The 16,132-nt window shown below is 39.8% G+C and overlaps 1 protein-coding gene and 1 non-coding gene across 2 annotated transcripts; both read right to left on the bottom strand.

The window, feature by feature from the left end:
• Positions 1-9,374: 9,374 nt before the first annotated feature.
• Positions 9,375-9,493, bottom strand: LOC131723226 (5S ribosomal RNA). The gene has a single exon (XR_009320179.1). It is a non-coding gene; the product is annotated as a 5S ribosomal RNA (ribosomal RNA).
• A 1,874-nt stretch (positions 9,494-11,367) lies between these two features.
• On the bottom strand, positions 11,368-14,185 carry LOC131723170 (piggyBac transposable element-derived protein 4-like). The gene is made up of 2 exons (XM_059016650.1): positions 13,907-14,185; positions 11,368-13,175 (listed from the first exon to the last, which is right to left on the bottom strand). Exons 1-2 carry the CDS (start codon positions 14,080-14,082, stop codon positions 11,453-11,455), a joined length of 1,899 nt encoding a protein of 632 aa, XP_058872633.1. The 5' UTR covers positions 14,083-14,185; the 3' UTR covers positions 11,368-11,452.
• Positions 14,186-16,132: the final 1,947 nt, after the last annotated feature.

A 16,132-nucleotide genomic window follows, 5' to 3' on the forward strand; every position in this document is an offset into this window, starting at 1 on the left:
TCCTGCAGCCCCCACACTGGTTTCCTCTCCCCGTTCACTTCCTTCCTTCCTGTGTTACAGGTAATAGGACCCCACCTCCTGACCCCCTTCATCAAACATTTCAAAGAGATTTCATTTCAATCAGCCATGCTGCTGTGTTTTCATGAACAGATACAATTGGTCATTTTGAAAACTCTCCTGATAGATAGATATTAATGAACACTCATGGGCACCACACTGAGGTTAAAGGTTTAAACGTCATCATGTTCTTTACATGTCTTACCTGATGAGGATTTTCTATGGCTGTTTCTGATTAGATTTTATTCTCCATGCTTACTAACTATTCCAGCAAAACACTGCTTCTGAAAAGTCTCCTGAAGGCTGATTGTGGGGAAGCGTATCACTGTTGCACAGGCTGCAGTGCACAATGCTTACCCTGTGGACTTCAGTGCCCAGTGCACCGCCAATATGCTTCCCCACCTCGTTTCCACACAATCAGCCTGGATAAGAGTTTTCAGAGGCAATTCTTGCTGAAATAGTTAGGAAGCATTTCAAATAAAGATCTAAGCAAATATCACATTGAATCATTCAGCACACACATACTAGGATATTAAAAATCAGAAATGTAATATTAAGAATATATAGATGATATTAACAATACTTTAATCAACCTATTTTACATTGTATTTCTTTAATAAAAAATATTCACATGCAGTTATTGCTGATCAAATTTAAAACCATTACATTGTTTTGATTAACGTGCGAACTGAAAATCATATTTATTTTATTAAAACCTTAAATACAACCTTATTTATTCATTTTAAATTTAATTAATGTATTTATTGTCATTGTGAAAGTAAGATTCTTTGACAATCTGACAATCTGTAGCTTGTATTTGAAGATGGTGCTATAATCTTTTCAGACGCACCAATATATTTAGAAAGCGAGGGATCTGAGTGGATAAAATTGACAGAAATGCCTCCACTTCAGTTCTCAATTGTTTTTGGAGGGGAGGGGAGTTTTCTTCTTCAACAAGGAGAACAAGTGGAATATCAAGAACAAGCTTGTTTCCATGTTTAGACTGTCCATTTCTCCTGATTTATCACAGTATTAACAATGTGTTTGACTGCTGTGTTAGAATGTCTAGTTCTGTACAGGAATATAGGAAGGATGTAATGAGCTGAGCTGTGTGTAAATCTGTTCCTTATCCAGTAATGAGCTGAGCTGTGTGTAAATCTGTTCCTTATCCAGTAATGAGTTGAGCTGTGTGTAAATCTGTTCCTTATCCAGTAATGAGCTGAGCTGTGTGTAAATCTGTTCCTTATCCAGTAATGAGTTGAGCTGTGTGTAAATCTGTTCCTTATCCAGTAATGAGTTGAGCTGTGTGTAAATCTGTTCCTTATCCAGTAATGAGTTGAGCTGTGTGTAAATCTGTTCCTTATCCAGTAATGAGTTGAGCTGTGTGTAAATCTGTTCCTTATCCAGTAATGAGTTGAAATAACTTCAGAAGCCTTGTTGGGATCTTATTGTTTTAAACACGACACGACATTTGAGTTCTGCATTTGAGTTCCACAGCAAAAGACCCAGTTATTGTGCATTTATCAATCTGCCCCATTACTGGAGGGGAGCGTAGATTGATACAGACAGCAATACAGACAAGCAGACAGGGTGAAGTTTCTACACGTCTGTGCGTGTATGGAAAGCACCCTTATTTATTGTGATTGCTGGTTAATGTTTCTGCACCCTTATCTGTTTTATATTGTATATTGCTTATTTTGCAGGGCTGTCCTGGTAAAGTCAACTAAGCTGATTTACTCTCCTTGTTTGAACTGGAGTGCCCAAGGTACAGTGCCTGTTTGTACGAGGTGAAGGTGCAGCAGCTGAGGAAACAGGACTTTGCACTTATCCTCGCGAAGCAAACCAAGCAAAATAAATGCTATCGTTCCAAATGTTTCCACCGTCTGCTTTCATTGAAGTGTTTCTCACTGATCTGTTCTGCAACCCGGATCCCTTTAAACGTGTCTGAACCGAGACATTCCAATCCTCTCATTACAGAACAACCTTCTCTTCTCTTTTGTGTTTCCAGACTTGGCAGTACTTGGTTTGCTCTCCCCACTCACTTCACTGCTGTGTTACAGGTAATAGGACCCCAGACCCCAGTGCAAGACTCCAGAGGGGTCCTGGTACAGGAAGAAACAAAGTGAAGGAGAGATGAAACAAAGCACAGCTCTGTGGTACAATAACAAGGGGAAATAGTACCAGCATGTACTGGACCTGCTGTGCCAAATGGAAAGTTTACATTGCACAATAAAATGATTCATATAATCCAAGTGATAAAATTAATACTTTGGACACCTGGAGAGTGTTTGTCAGCAACTCATCTGCATCTTCTGAAAACAATGCTGTCAAATCACATGCTGGGGTTACACACTGTTTATGCACAGAATCTTAATAATATACAGTGCCTTGAAAAAGTCTTCACACCCTTGAACATTCTTCACATTCTGCTGCCTAAAAAATACAATTGAAAATGCATTAAAGTAGGAGTTTGTTTCACTGATCTACACAACATCATCTACACTTTCAACGTGAAAGAACAATTATAGAAATATTCAAAAACTAATTTAAAAAAGTCTTGATTGCATAAGTCTTCACACCCCTTGAGTCAATACTTGGTGCAAGGCCCTTTTGCAGCAATAACAGCCATGAGTCATTTTGGATAAGTGTCTACCAACTTAGCACAGCGGGATGGTGCAGTTTTTGCCCATTCTTCTTGGCAGAATAGCTCAAGCTCTTTCAAGTTGGCTGGGGATCGTCTGTGGACTGCAGTCTTCAAGTCTTGCCACAGATTTTCTATAGGATTCAGGTCTGGGCTTTGATTCACTTTCTTCTTGCTGAGCCACTCCATTGTTGCTTTTGCTTTGTGCTTAGGATCATTGTCCTGCTGAAAGGTGAATCTTCTCCCCAGTCCCAGGTCTCTGGCAGACTGGAACAGGTTTTCCTCCAGGATCTGCCTGTACTTTGCACCATCCATCTTTCCCTCGATCTTCACAAGACTCCCTGTCCCCGCTGCTGCAAAGCATCCCCAAAACATAATGCTGCCACCACCATGCTTTACTGTAGGGATGGTGTTAGCAGGGTGATGTGACGTGTTTGGTTTATGCCACACATATCGCTTAGCATAGAGACCAAAAAGTTCCACTTTGGTCTCATCAGACCACAAAACCTTCTCCCACATGAATGCAGTGTCCCCTAAGTGTTTCTTTGCAAAAGCTATGGGGCACATCATATGGTTTTTTTCAGCAGTGGCTTCCTTCTTGCCACCCTCCCATACAGGCCATGTTTGTGGAGTACTCTTGAAATTGTTGAACATTCAACATTTTCCCCAATCTCAGCCAGAGACCTCTGTAGTTCTTTTAAAGTAATCTTAGGCCTCACAGTGACCTCCCTCAGCAGTTTCCTTAAGCCACAGCTACTGACTTTGGAGGGACGGCTTGATCGAGGCAGCGTCTTGGTGGTGACAAACTGTTTCCACTTTAAATGACAGTGACCTGTCAGTGCCCCAAGGGATATTCAAGGACATTGAAAGTTTCTTATAGCTTCTCCCAGTCTGTACCTTTCAATAACTTTATCCCGGAGTTCTTTTGGCAGCTCCTTGTTTGGCATGTTTTGCCATTTGCTTCAGATTCACTTCATACAATAGAAACAGCTTGATTCTTCATCCAGGAGTATTCGAATCAGTTGAACTACTGTGATTACAGGTGGGCTCTATTTAACTTATTATGTGCCTTGTTAAGGCAATTTGTTGTACCTGAGCTAATTTGGGTTTGCTATGACAAAGGGTGTGAAGATTTATGCAATCAAGACTTTTTTTTATTACTTTTTGAATATTTCTATAATTGTTCTTTCACGATGAAAGTGTAGACGATGTTGTGTAGATCAGTGAAACAAACTCCTACTTTAATGTGTTTTCTAGGCAGCAGAATGTGAAAAATGTTCAAGGGTGTGAAGACTTTTTCAAGGCACTGTATTTATGAAGAGATCTCTAGTGATCGGAACATTATTTCTGTTTTCCAGACTTGGTGGTACTTGGTTTCCTCTCCCCATTCAAGTGGGACTCTATTACCTGTGACACAGGAAGGAAGCCAGTTGGCAGAGGAAACAAAGTAACGTTCTGGGCAGGATAAAAACTCAGAGTGAAAATAAAGAAGACTGGAAAAGAAAAAGAAATAACCAGAGAGTGTACTGGTCCTGCTGTGTCACAATAACATGTACTCTGACATCCGCTACCTTATTCATAGTCTCTAAGAGAAAGCCCTTTAGTGCAGTGATATAGTGTAGAGCTGGGGAGTGTCTGTATATCTGCAAGCACTTACTGATGAGACTATGCAACAGGCAGTGCTGTGTGATGCTCTGTGTTACAGATTCTGTCTCCTATCAGTGGGATGAGATGAGGTTAAAAGCTCTATAACCACGATGGGACCACAGGACCACAGATCTGACACACTTTGATAGAGGACAGTTAACAGGTGCTTGGTTGGCAGTTGCTTTCATTTTCAAGCAGGCACAAATTACTACTGAGGCTTTTTCACACGGAACAGTCTCAAAAGTGATGTGCCTCTCTTTATGTATGGCCCATTCTGATTTGACTGCAGATTTCCACCCCCAATACAACACAACCTGAAGGAATTAGAGGCTGGTAATCACTGAGGAATGGTCCCGTATCCCTCCAGCACAATTTAAAAGCACCTTGCAGAATCGCTACCTGCCAAGTCCAATCAGTGCCGTGCTGGCTGCCCATGGAGGCCCTACACTATATTGACACTGCTATGGCAGGTGTTTCCATTTTTTTGTACTAATAATGAAAAACCTTTTTCAATAAACAGATTAATTTTTAAATAAAAATAATAAATGACCCAGACAATGAAGTGTAAATCATTTGTGTTTAATATGATTTGTCCTGATTTGTTTACAGCTAATATACAGTTTTATATTTTCATTCATTGCAGATTTCTTATATCATCTATTCAGTGTTTATAACACATTAGTAAATTCTGTTACTACCCTGTAATACCGTATTACTTCAATTTGGCGCTGCTGCGTTTAATTTAAATTTATCCCAATGACTGCTGTGCTTAAGAGTGCTGCCTCTATACGAGGGTGATCTTTATTAATCTGATTTTCAAACGCTGTCAATGTTTTATTACATGACTCGTGACATTTTAGAAGTCACGCGGCTGCTTATTTTCTGTAATACGGTAGCCTACCTGTATGTAGCAGCATGTGTGGCTATGACAGTTACCGAGAGCCTATTAGGTGGGAGTTGAAAGGTCAGGGGAGTACTGTACCAGCGAATCAGGAGTGTGTATTGGTTGTTAAGGGGCAGGACAATGCTGGTGTGGCTCTTGAGTCCAAGAGTGTGACGTAGATGTTCTTTTGCCCAAAAAAATCACCTCAAAATATCAGTTTGATTTCTGTAAAAACTACAATATATCCTACTCGCTTATTTTTTTTTCTCACTGTGACTTGCTTGTTTGTAATTTCTCTGCAAGAGAAATCGATACTAAATCTCCTCATAGATAGTAAGCACGTTGTTTCTATTTGTACAGGAATTACAATTGAACTAAAACCCACCGATAGGATCTTCAGAAGCACTGCTGTTCTGGAAGCAGTTTATCTGGGATTTTCCTTCAGAACTATACTACCATTAAATAAAACGTGCTCACTGTGTGTGTGTACATTAGTTTGTAATTGATGGATTGAGGGGGTGTTGCGCGTTTATTTGTTTTACTGTGTGTGTGTGTGTGTGTTTTTGTAGGGGGAGACAAAGATACCCTAACGTTTATTTATTGACAGCGGCGTTTATTCAAGGGCAGCCTCTATTATCGCATCTGGTAGGGGCTGTGTTTCTTCAGTTAGTCATATTGTTATCAAGTAACATGATGATGTACACAGAATAAAAAACAAATACGTGTGAGAATGAATGACACGTTATCACTATTGTGTTACTATGCTGAGCAATAACAAACATGCTAGAGAACTTAACTGCTCATGTGTGATACAAACTTATTGTATTTGCTTAGTATTTGTCACCTGTGAACCAGTGTAAAATATGTAGAAATTAAGCAGAGATATGGGACTCTTTGGCTTGTTATTACTGTCAATTTGTTGCTGAGTTCACAGAGACTTCAAACATTAGGTTCATTCCATGCTGGAGTCAGGTTGAAAGCAGTGTGCATAATTCCTGCAGGAGTATTAGGTGGGGTAGTACAGTAGAATGCTGTTTCACCTGAGCAACAACATCATTTCCTTTCTTCCAGGTGACAGCAACGACATCCTGGGGACTGACACCTTCCAGACGACAGAAAAATGCATAATATATTAACAAATGCCTAAAAAAATGCACAGACCAGATCACCGCTCACATCCAGTTCAACACTCTTGTACTCGCCTACAGATGCCTTGACCAGACTGCACCCAGCTACCTCCAGACCCTCATCTCTCCCTACACCCCCACTCGACCTCTCCGCTCCTCCTGCACTAGAAGACTGGCTCTACCTCCTCTATGCTCCCCTGCCTCCAGAGCCCACTCCTTCTCCACCCTCGCTCCGCAGTGGTGGAATGACCTTCCTACAGAAGGACCACCTTCTGACGCATCCTCAAGACTCACCTCTTCAGACAGCACCTGTAGAACTCCTCTGTTTTTTCCCTCTGGACACTTACCACTCTTCCTTAAATGCGATTTACTTGCTCTTATCTGCTCCCTATTTTACTGCATTTAATCCTGTACTTTAGATTACTGTAATCTGTCACAAGTGTTATTTAATCTGTAGTATTTTGTATTTAGTTATATCCTGATGTAACTATCACTGACACTGTTATCTGCTCCGTTTTTGAATCGTATTTTGTCACACTTGTACTTGCTAGAACCAAAGTCATTGTATTTTATCTTGCTCTTAATTATATTAATACTTGTACTGTGATTCTTGAAATGTATTTTTGTTTACGACTGTAAGTTACCCTGGATAAGGGCGTCTGCTAGAAATAAATAATAATAATAATAATAATAATATTTTGCAGTGAGAGGACTGCCTGTATGAGCAGAGACATGCATGTTTCAAACATCCATTTGAAGCCCCCAGGTTTCTTATTATTATTAGTTAGTCCTGCTATCGTGCATTGTTTCCAGGACAACAGTTTACACGCTTAAAATATTTTTATTTGTGATGTAATAAACAGGACAGAGGGTCATATTTGCTAACCCTATCCACCAGATGCCGAAATCCATTGAGAATAATGACCACACACCTTTTTAGCATTTTTGAAGGGCTATTAATTTATCATCTTTAGGTCTAACAGGCTGGAAGTTGGTACAGACTACCCTTGTGTATAGTAGATTGTGCAAACCGAATCTCTGACCTGTAGCTTCAGTGGTTTGGCTGTAGGACCCTCCCATAGAACCTGGAAAAAAAACTCTTATGAAATACTACTCGTTTTCTACCTTCTTTACCCTAATTCAGCAACCCCTTGGCATAGAAACACCATTCAAAGTGTTCTGACATCAGAGTGATGCTCTGAATACGTTTGCCAGATATCAGAAAGATCAATACTGTAATACAAATGTTATCCCAAAAAAGATTGGAAAATACGGACTGCTTTGTTAGGCTTCAATACACTATCTATGTATGGTTGCTGAGAGGGTTCTGGACGGTCTAGAAAGCTCAGCAAAGAACCTCTCTTTTATCTGGATGTCAGATTCCAAATATATCTAATAAGGGTCTGCAAATTTTGGTTCTCTTGCAGCGCCCCCTTGAGTTTGGGGTTTTATCAATTTTTGACAATCTGTGAGGCATTTTCAATGAAATGTGCGCATTAGAAGATTTACAATCTAAAGTGTTTAGTACTCACTAGTGAGCAGGCACTAAGCTGTCGGTGGAAAAATAAGCCGTTGACCAACAGCTTCCAGTTGTCCTGGGAGAGGCTTGGTTTTAACACCTTTTCTTGGTGGATGCTCTCCTGGGCGGAGGAATGTTGTCTTTTGTGTGTAATGTTTTGATGGAACAGGTGACAACTTATTGGTCATGTTACGCTCGTCTTCCAATGCTAAGGCCAAACATCGCAGCACCTGGTCATGGCGCCAGTAAACCGTCCTTGGCTAAGAGTCACCTTACATCCTGTAAAAATGTGCCTTAATGTTGCAGGTGATGAACACAAAGGACATAAGGGATCCTCTTCTACCTAGAGGTTTAGGTTCTGTGGTGATGGGAGAACATCATATGTTGCATTGATGAGGAAACTGATCCTGCTCTGTTCCATTGTCCATAGGTCTTGCCAGCCAATCTTGCATTGTTCCACACTCTCCCATCTCATCCATTCTCCCTGCTTGGCCTGGGAAATGGCCTTTACGCACCTCATCCTCTCCTCCTGTTTTTGCACCTTGTTTACCACCAGCTTCCTCTGTTGAGCTGAGGCTGCCTTGTGCCATGTAGGAGGAGCTGAACTGAGACCAAGAACCACTCTTCCATGCTGAACTTGCCCCATCATATCACCGATTCGAAGGGCAGCCTTTGCATAATAAGCAGAAAACATCTGTTTATTAGACTGGTTATGATTTACAGATGTAGCTTACTACTGTATTATTCGTTTGCCCCTTAATTCTGTTTCCTAGACAGAACAAGATTAGGCACATCCAACAGGACCACACACACAGCTACTCCTACCGTTGTGCACAGCATCATTACTGTAATAACTTCAGTATTCCAAAAGATCATTAAATACAACTATAAAACAAAACATAAACCTCGAAATTAAACCTAACACACGTGATCCATGCAGAAACCCTTACTCTTTAAGAAATGTGAGCCATGAAGTAAAATACAGGGAAACAGCACCTCCCTGCACAGATTATGTAAATGTCCGGTTTCAATCCAGCAGGGGGCGGGAGTTTTCAAGCAGCACTACTCTCACGCACAGGACAACAAATTGACAGCTCTCCCAGAAGCTTCCAGCAGGGGGCATGTTCAATACTATATTATTATTATTATTATTATTATTATTATTATTATAATTATAATAATAATAATAATAATAATAATAATAATAATAATAATAATAATAATAATAATAATAATATCTCTGTATGCATGTCAGTGTCCCTATACATCTTTTTTATTCTATTTTATTTTATGTACTGTTTTTAACTTTCTGGGTCACATTTCGTCACGAATTGAGGAATTAAGAATGGTGTGTGCAACATATTAAACTATCAGATTTGTTCCTGTGTGGGATGGGACAATAAAAAACAAAAAAGAAAACAATGTTTATCTTTACAGCTTCCAGGTTAGTACCATAAATAACGAGGGAAATAGCGCCCCCTGTCAAGCTGCAGAAAGAAAAGCTTACAGCACCTGGTATTCCCAGGCGGTCTCCCATCCAAGTACTAACCAGGCCTGATCTTGCTTAGCTTCCGAGATCAGACGAGATCGGGCATTCTCAAGGTGGTATGGCCGTGAGGATGTGTTGGAAGGTGGTCCTTCTGTAGGAAGGTCATTCCACCACTGCGGAGCAAGGGTGGAGAAGGAGCGGGCTCTGGAGGCAGGGGAGCATAGAGGAGGTAGAGCCAGTCTTCTAGTGCAGGAGGAGCGGAGAGGTCGAGTGGGGGTGTAGGGAGAGATGAGGGTGTGGAGGTAGCTGGGTGCAGTCTGGTCAATATTAGACTTGCATTGTTATGTCTACATGGTAACACAAACATACTGGTCTCGTATGGGAACTCCCTTCTTCTTATTGTCGTTTCTGCCAAGTTACAAGTGCTGCTACATTTGTAAGCAATCGATGTAAAGTTTCCAGTTGGGTAGCTCTCGCAGGTGAGGTGTGCTTTTAAGGATCTGGCCGGGGATTTCCTCACTGGGACACTGGGGAGCTCATATTATTTATTTTCTTAGCAGACGCCCTTACCCAGGGCGACTTAGAGTTGTGATTGTATTTTGTAATTTGTGTTTTGTGACTGTATTTTTTATTAATATTGTGTTTAAAATACAGGGAAAATCACAAAATATACAGTTTTCTATATGCTTTCACATAAAATATATAATCTATCTCATCATGATGGGATTATGATCTTAATGTCATCAACAACATATAATGTTGTGTCAATCATTTATTTCCTCATTAATAACATAGTTTTGTGGGAGGTTGATTAATGCATTTAAACACAATGACGTTAATTCAGCACTCTCCATATTGAAAGACGCTGTGATGCATTTCCTAATGCAGCCCGGTATTTCAGTAAGTCAAAAAAATAACTACAAACGGGGGTAGCATACTTGAGACTAGTTTACAAAATGTTTTCACAGCTGTGCAACGGCGTGTGTCCGGCTGATAGAAGATTTTTGTGCGCGTTCACGGGGATCATTCAGAGCAGATTCTGTGCAGACTCTGACCGATTTATCCAATGGGTGCGTTCACAGAGCTCATTCTTAAAAGATCATTGGTTAAACTGGTCAGAGTCTGCACTGAATCTGCATTTAACTTGTTAAAACCCCAGCCCCTCACAGGCAATTTCCGCCTGGGGGGCTGTGCCCTTAAATAAATCACAATATCTTCTAAAGTATAGACAGCACAGGCATGGTTCAGGGCTTGAATTCAAGGTAACCCTTTGGGCATCAGGACTAAAACCTCAGGTGTGATAAAAGTCTTACTCAGTACCACACTGGAAGGAGATATCCAGAAAAAATACATAAAAAAACAACAAACGCTTTTCATTTTTTTATGTTCTATAGTCATTTTTTCAACTTGTAGCATATGAAAAGAGCCTGATTTTTTTCCAGTGCTTCACCAACATGTCTAATATACTGGGTAAAAATTTGGAACTGTTTGAACAAAGGGATCAAATTCTACAGGAGTTTTTACAAACCTCTCCAAACCTCTCCAAAAATGAACATTGTGTAAATCTTTATGTCCAGTGATACACTAAGCTCTAAAAGGGATGTGAACTTCTGGCACCTCACATGCTATCCATTGCCACATGAATTAGATTTTGTAATCCTCTTTTTTTTTGTCCAATATTTCATTCAAAAGGTGGCCTTTTTGGAGAGCTTTGTGGTGCCCGAAATGTATCCATGATGAGTATTCATGACAAATCCTCTCAATCCATATGCCACAACTGTCAGGCACATTGCTCTCACATAACTGTCTGTTTGTGCAGGAGAATGTTGCTACTGAGACTTTTCTGAAGCTCTGAATTTTCAGTACTTGATTCTGTATTTTTGTTACTCACTTGAAAGTATGTAAATGTCAAGAAGCAAAATAACGAAGGGATTTTTTTTTTTTTCAAAAAAAAGTGTTTACTTCATATCAAATATTTTCTTTTTCAGACAATGAATACAACTGAACAAAAACCTAATAACACCACGAACTGTACAAAATGAACAAATGAACTACTTACATCCCTAAGTTGCTATAAAGTTTTTTTTTCCTAACGCATGTGCCATTTCTTGAAGCAGTTTCTGTCCACAATGACACATAATGGCACATCACAGGCTTCGCATTTCCATGGCGTTTTGTTCCTGAGTTTCCCTTCATTGCACAAAGCACAGTGTCTACGCCCGAAGGAGGTCTTCATGGAGGAGTCGAGTTCCTTGCCCTCTGTAATGGCTACAGGGACACAGAGTTTACCTGTACTCACACTGGCCTCCTGCTCCACAAGCCTGATGTCCACCAGCTGCTTGCATAGCTCCTCTCTAAACGTTTTCTGTGAAAGTGCCTTTGTAGTTTGAGCCTGTGCCAATTCCTTATGAAGCAAAAAACTGTTGACAACAGCAATGTCAATGAAATGATAAAAAATTTTCTTGTACCACTTTTGGGTTTTCTGTGCCATGTTGTAGTATTTTATAAGGGCATCTGACAAATCCACTCCTCCCATGTGCTGATTGTAGGCCTTTACAGGAGTAGGAACAGGAACATTCCGCATTCCCCAAGTCCCATCTTCATTCCTTACCCGTCTCTGGACTTTGTCTCCTGTGTACGCTTTATGAATGGAACTGCACATCGTCACTTCACGTGTATCCATCCACTTGGTGTACAGCAGTTTGTCACTTCGTATCCAGCGAATTGTCCCCCTATCAGCTTTTTTAGGGAGGGCGTTTTCTTTTGTCTGTGGGAAGCCCTGAAGAGTTTCTCTAATGGTCCCACATGCTCCAAATTTGAGCTTGTAAAGGTCCCGAAACAGTGTTGTGCTGGTGTAGAAATTGTCAACATACACATGGTACCCTGTGCCTAAGTATGACACCTTTATGAGGTTCATAACGGAGTCATAACTCAGTCCTTTCCCAGAATCTGATTTGGATTTTCCTGTGTAGATGTTGAAATCACATGTGTACCCGTTGTGGGCATCAGCCAGCACGAACAGCTTGAAGCCCCATTTTATCGGCTTTGCTTTCATGTACTGCTTGAACCCGATCCTGGCTTTTGAGGCCACCATGCGTTCATCAATTGAAAGGTTCTGTCGGGGGTGGTAGTATGCCTTGCAGGACAGGAGGAGGGAATCCAAGAGGGGTCTGAGACGGAAGAGGCGATCGTGTTGTGGAGTTCCTTTCTTCTGATCATTCTCTTTATCTTCCTCTGGGTCACTTATGTGCAGAGTCCAAGCGATGGCTTCATATCTCTTCCTGGACATCACAGTGTGACAGAATGGGATTCCATAAGGCCTATGTGGACTCCAGTAATCCCTCACGGTGTGAGTTGTCAGTAGCCCCATGAAAATTAGGATTCCTAAAAACTGGTAGAGCTCCTTGATTGAAACTGGATCCCACTGGTATTTTTTCCCCTGGGCCTGCTGCTTTTTTCCATTTTTATTTGTGTTTGTACACAAAGACTGAACGACGTTCATGCTGAAGTAAAGCTGGAAGTGGTCTAGCGGGGAATACTTTTTTGAAGTATCCAGTTGTGCTCCAGGTGCTCGTGCAGGACAGAAGCGGTGCTGCACGGGTTCGACGTCGTCCTCAGTTACAGATTTCCACCTCTCCTCAGGGTCTGAGGTTGTGGGGGTGGGGGTGCTTGCCCGCCTGCTCTCAACTGGTCTTGCAGGCATGCTTGAGGTGATATAAGGGAGAGGGGTGGGAATGGATCGTCTCCTTTTCTGCTGAGAAACATCAAAACTCTCACTTGTTGAGAGGGGAGGGTTTTCTTCAGTGTCCTCACTGAAAATAAAAAGTGAAATGAATTGAAAATTAGAATAACATTTCCATTATCAATATCAATGAGCAACAGATTCAAGCACAGTATTTGCCCTGCTGAGAGGTGAACATTGATTACTGGATAAAGGTGTCTGCTAAATGTCTACAATAATAATACTAATAATAATGAGATTGCAGAGAACTTGGCTGCTCTCAAGCTGCCAGACTAAAAACACCTCAGTTCCTTTCATCTTTACTTTGATTGGCAAACAATGGAACTGAGTGAGTGATTGCTGGGGCAGGCAGACAGCTTATCTTGAAAGGCTAAGAAAACCTACACTGTCTCTAGGTGAGTAACATCACTCCTTGTAATCATGGCATTATAAAAAAAACAAAGTTTGCTAAACACTCCCATGCAATAAATCAGTGAACATCAATGAGAAAATAATAAAGACGCTCAGGAAGCAACTATTATTTCTTACATCTTTTATTGCATGTACAGATCAGAGACTGTATAGAGCAGCACAGCACAGATGAGACATGGTGTTGCTAAAAAATTGTTAAAAAAAACGTTATTTCTATGTGTCCCTTGAGAGTCAAATGGTTGCATTTTTCTAATAACATACTTACAGTAAAAAATGCATATTGAAAATTATGCATCATAATAATAATAATAATAATAATAATAATAATAATAATAATAATAATAATAATAATAATAATAATAATATGTAGTGTGGATACATTATACTTACAAATCCTGAAGAGGATCCAATCCATCTTCAAATGCTGCTTCAGACATTGAATCAGCGCTCTCCAAACCAGAAAGTTGATCACTTTCGCCGTCACTTTCACTCGTATCCATCTCCTCTAAATCTTCAGAAACACTGAATCGACTTCGTTTGGGATGCTTTGGAACACTGCTCCACATTTTGTTCGATTTTCAAATTTTACAAATTGAAAAATGATCAGAAAATGTTAAGAAACCGTGATCCGTTGTGCGTAATGCATGGCGCTTGCTTGCAATAGATGTGGCTCTGTTTACTTCGCACATCGATTACTCTGTAATGGATTGGGCTACAAACAAAGTCAAGGTATGATTGGACAGCTTGTGACCTCCCCTACAACGTGATCAGGGAGACTTCACCGTCATCAGATAGTTGTAAGACCAGAGCAGCAAAACGCACAGCTAGTCGATCGCAGTGGTTTTTGAAGCATGGGGTTCTAGACACATTGCCAAGGGGATATCTCAGCGGTGAAATGAAGGATTCGAAAAATTCCTTCGCTGTTTGACGGTAAGAAAACAACGATTTTGATATTGAGTCAGTTTTTTTTCTCTTTTGCTTTTGTAATAATATTACAAATGATTTATGAAATATAATGTGTAATTGCAGTACCATGTTGTATGAATACATTCATTTTATTACACTTCCAGTGTGTGTGTGAGTTAATTCAAAACTAAATTTAATGTAAAAATGAATCAAATCTCTAACTTGTGTATTTTGTGTTGAATGTGCTGCCCTTCTCTCTTTTAGTATTGGCCCTTCATTTCCTAAAAAAATGAAAAAAATATATACAGCATCTTTATTAAATTCATTTAGTTTGATGTATTGTGTGCTTGTGAATATGTTATAAGGGATTCTAAAAATGGGTATGATTGGCAGGCATATATTATAATCAGCTTATTAAAAGTTTACAATTTTCCACCTACATTCTCACAAAGGAAAATATGGTAATATATACATTTATTTGTCAATACTTCAAATGCCATTTGCACAGCTAAAGATTAAAAAAGTACTTCCTACAAGTTATACCAGCAAAAAAAAATATTGTGTAATTCAACTTAAAGGGGATACCTGGGAGGTTTGGGGAAATAAGTAAATATTACTACTTACAAATGAATTTCCTCATTTGAGTTAAAGGGTTAAAGGACTTTTTTGTGTGTCACATGTTCCCATGTGTTGCAACACCTGCTATAGTAAAGTGTGTGTGTATTGTGTTCATTATTATTTTTTAAATCTTGACCGTTTTCACTTTTAAATTGCAGTATTCCCTGGCTGTTTCCAGGATAGCTCAACGATGTCTTCTCATGCAATTTTCAGAACTACATTTCCCATCATCCTATTGGTCACTGGTAAATCTACCTGTTACGATGGGAGCAGGAGGATCATGGGAAATGTAGTTGAGCAGGCACATGTGCGCTCCCATGTGAAGCCATCTTGGAAACAGAATGCAATTTTAAAAAGTGACAAAGTGATCAAGATTAAAAAAAAGAAAAACAAACAATAGACTCACCATACTTTAGCAGCTGCAGCAACACATGAGGAGGACATGTGACACTAAAAACATCCTTTATTACCCTTTAAGATCCATGGCTGTTTTTGTCAATTTTCCCTTTCTGGAGCTTCATTTTGAATTATTTAAAAACAGGCTTCTCTAGTCCAGTTTCGGAATGTGTCTGGAATTATCAACGGTTTTGAGGGAACTTGCCAATTTGAGGAAAATAAAAACAATAGTATATAGTTTTAAAAGTAAATTAAACGTATAAAATAATAGTAATTTTAATTTTAAAAAATCTCAAATGAGGAAACTGATTTGTAAGTAGTGTTTACATATGTTCCCAAAATTTCAGGTATACCTTTAACCTTCAATATAATGCTTGTGAGTATGAGAACACACACTGTTTATTATAAAACATACTTTTGAATTTAATGAAACAAGTTAAGATATATTTCAATTCTGAATTTGTAGATGAGAGACAAGCCTGACCTATGCAGGTGGAAAGGAAGCAACACTGCAGCTCCATTTGCTCGTTCAGCCAGTCCAGGCACTTGTCTGTCCCAAATCATGATCATTTATTGCTGCAGTCTACAGCGAGAACTATGACCCCCTTCTTCCTAATTCTTGTAGGATTGACAGCTATTTAAGATAGAACATCTCATCAGAGTGTGACAGTAACATTTGTTTTTAATTCTGAGTTT

Source organism: Acipenser ruthenus, chromosome 53 (genome assembly GCF_902713425.1).
Source record: "Acipenser ruthenus chromosome 53, fAciRut3.2 maternal haplotype, whole genome shotgun sequence".
NCBI lineage: Eukaryota > Metazoa > Chordata > Actinopteri > Acipenseriformes > Acipenseridae > Acipenser > Acipenser ruthenus.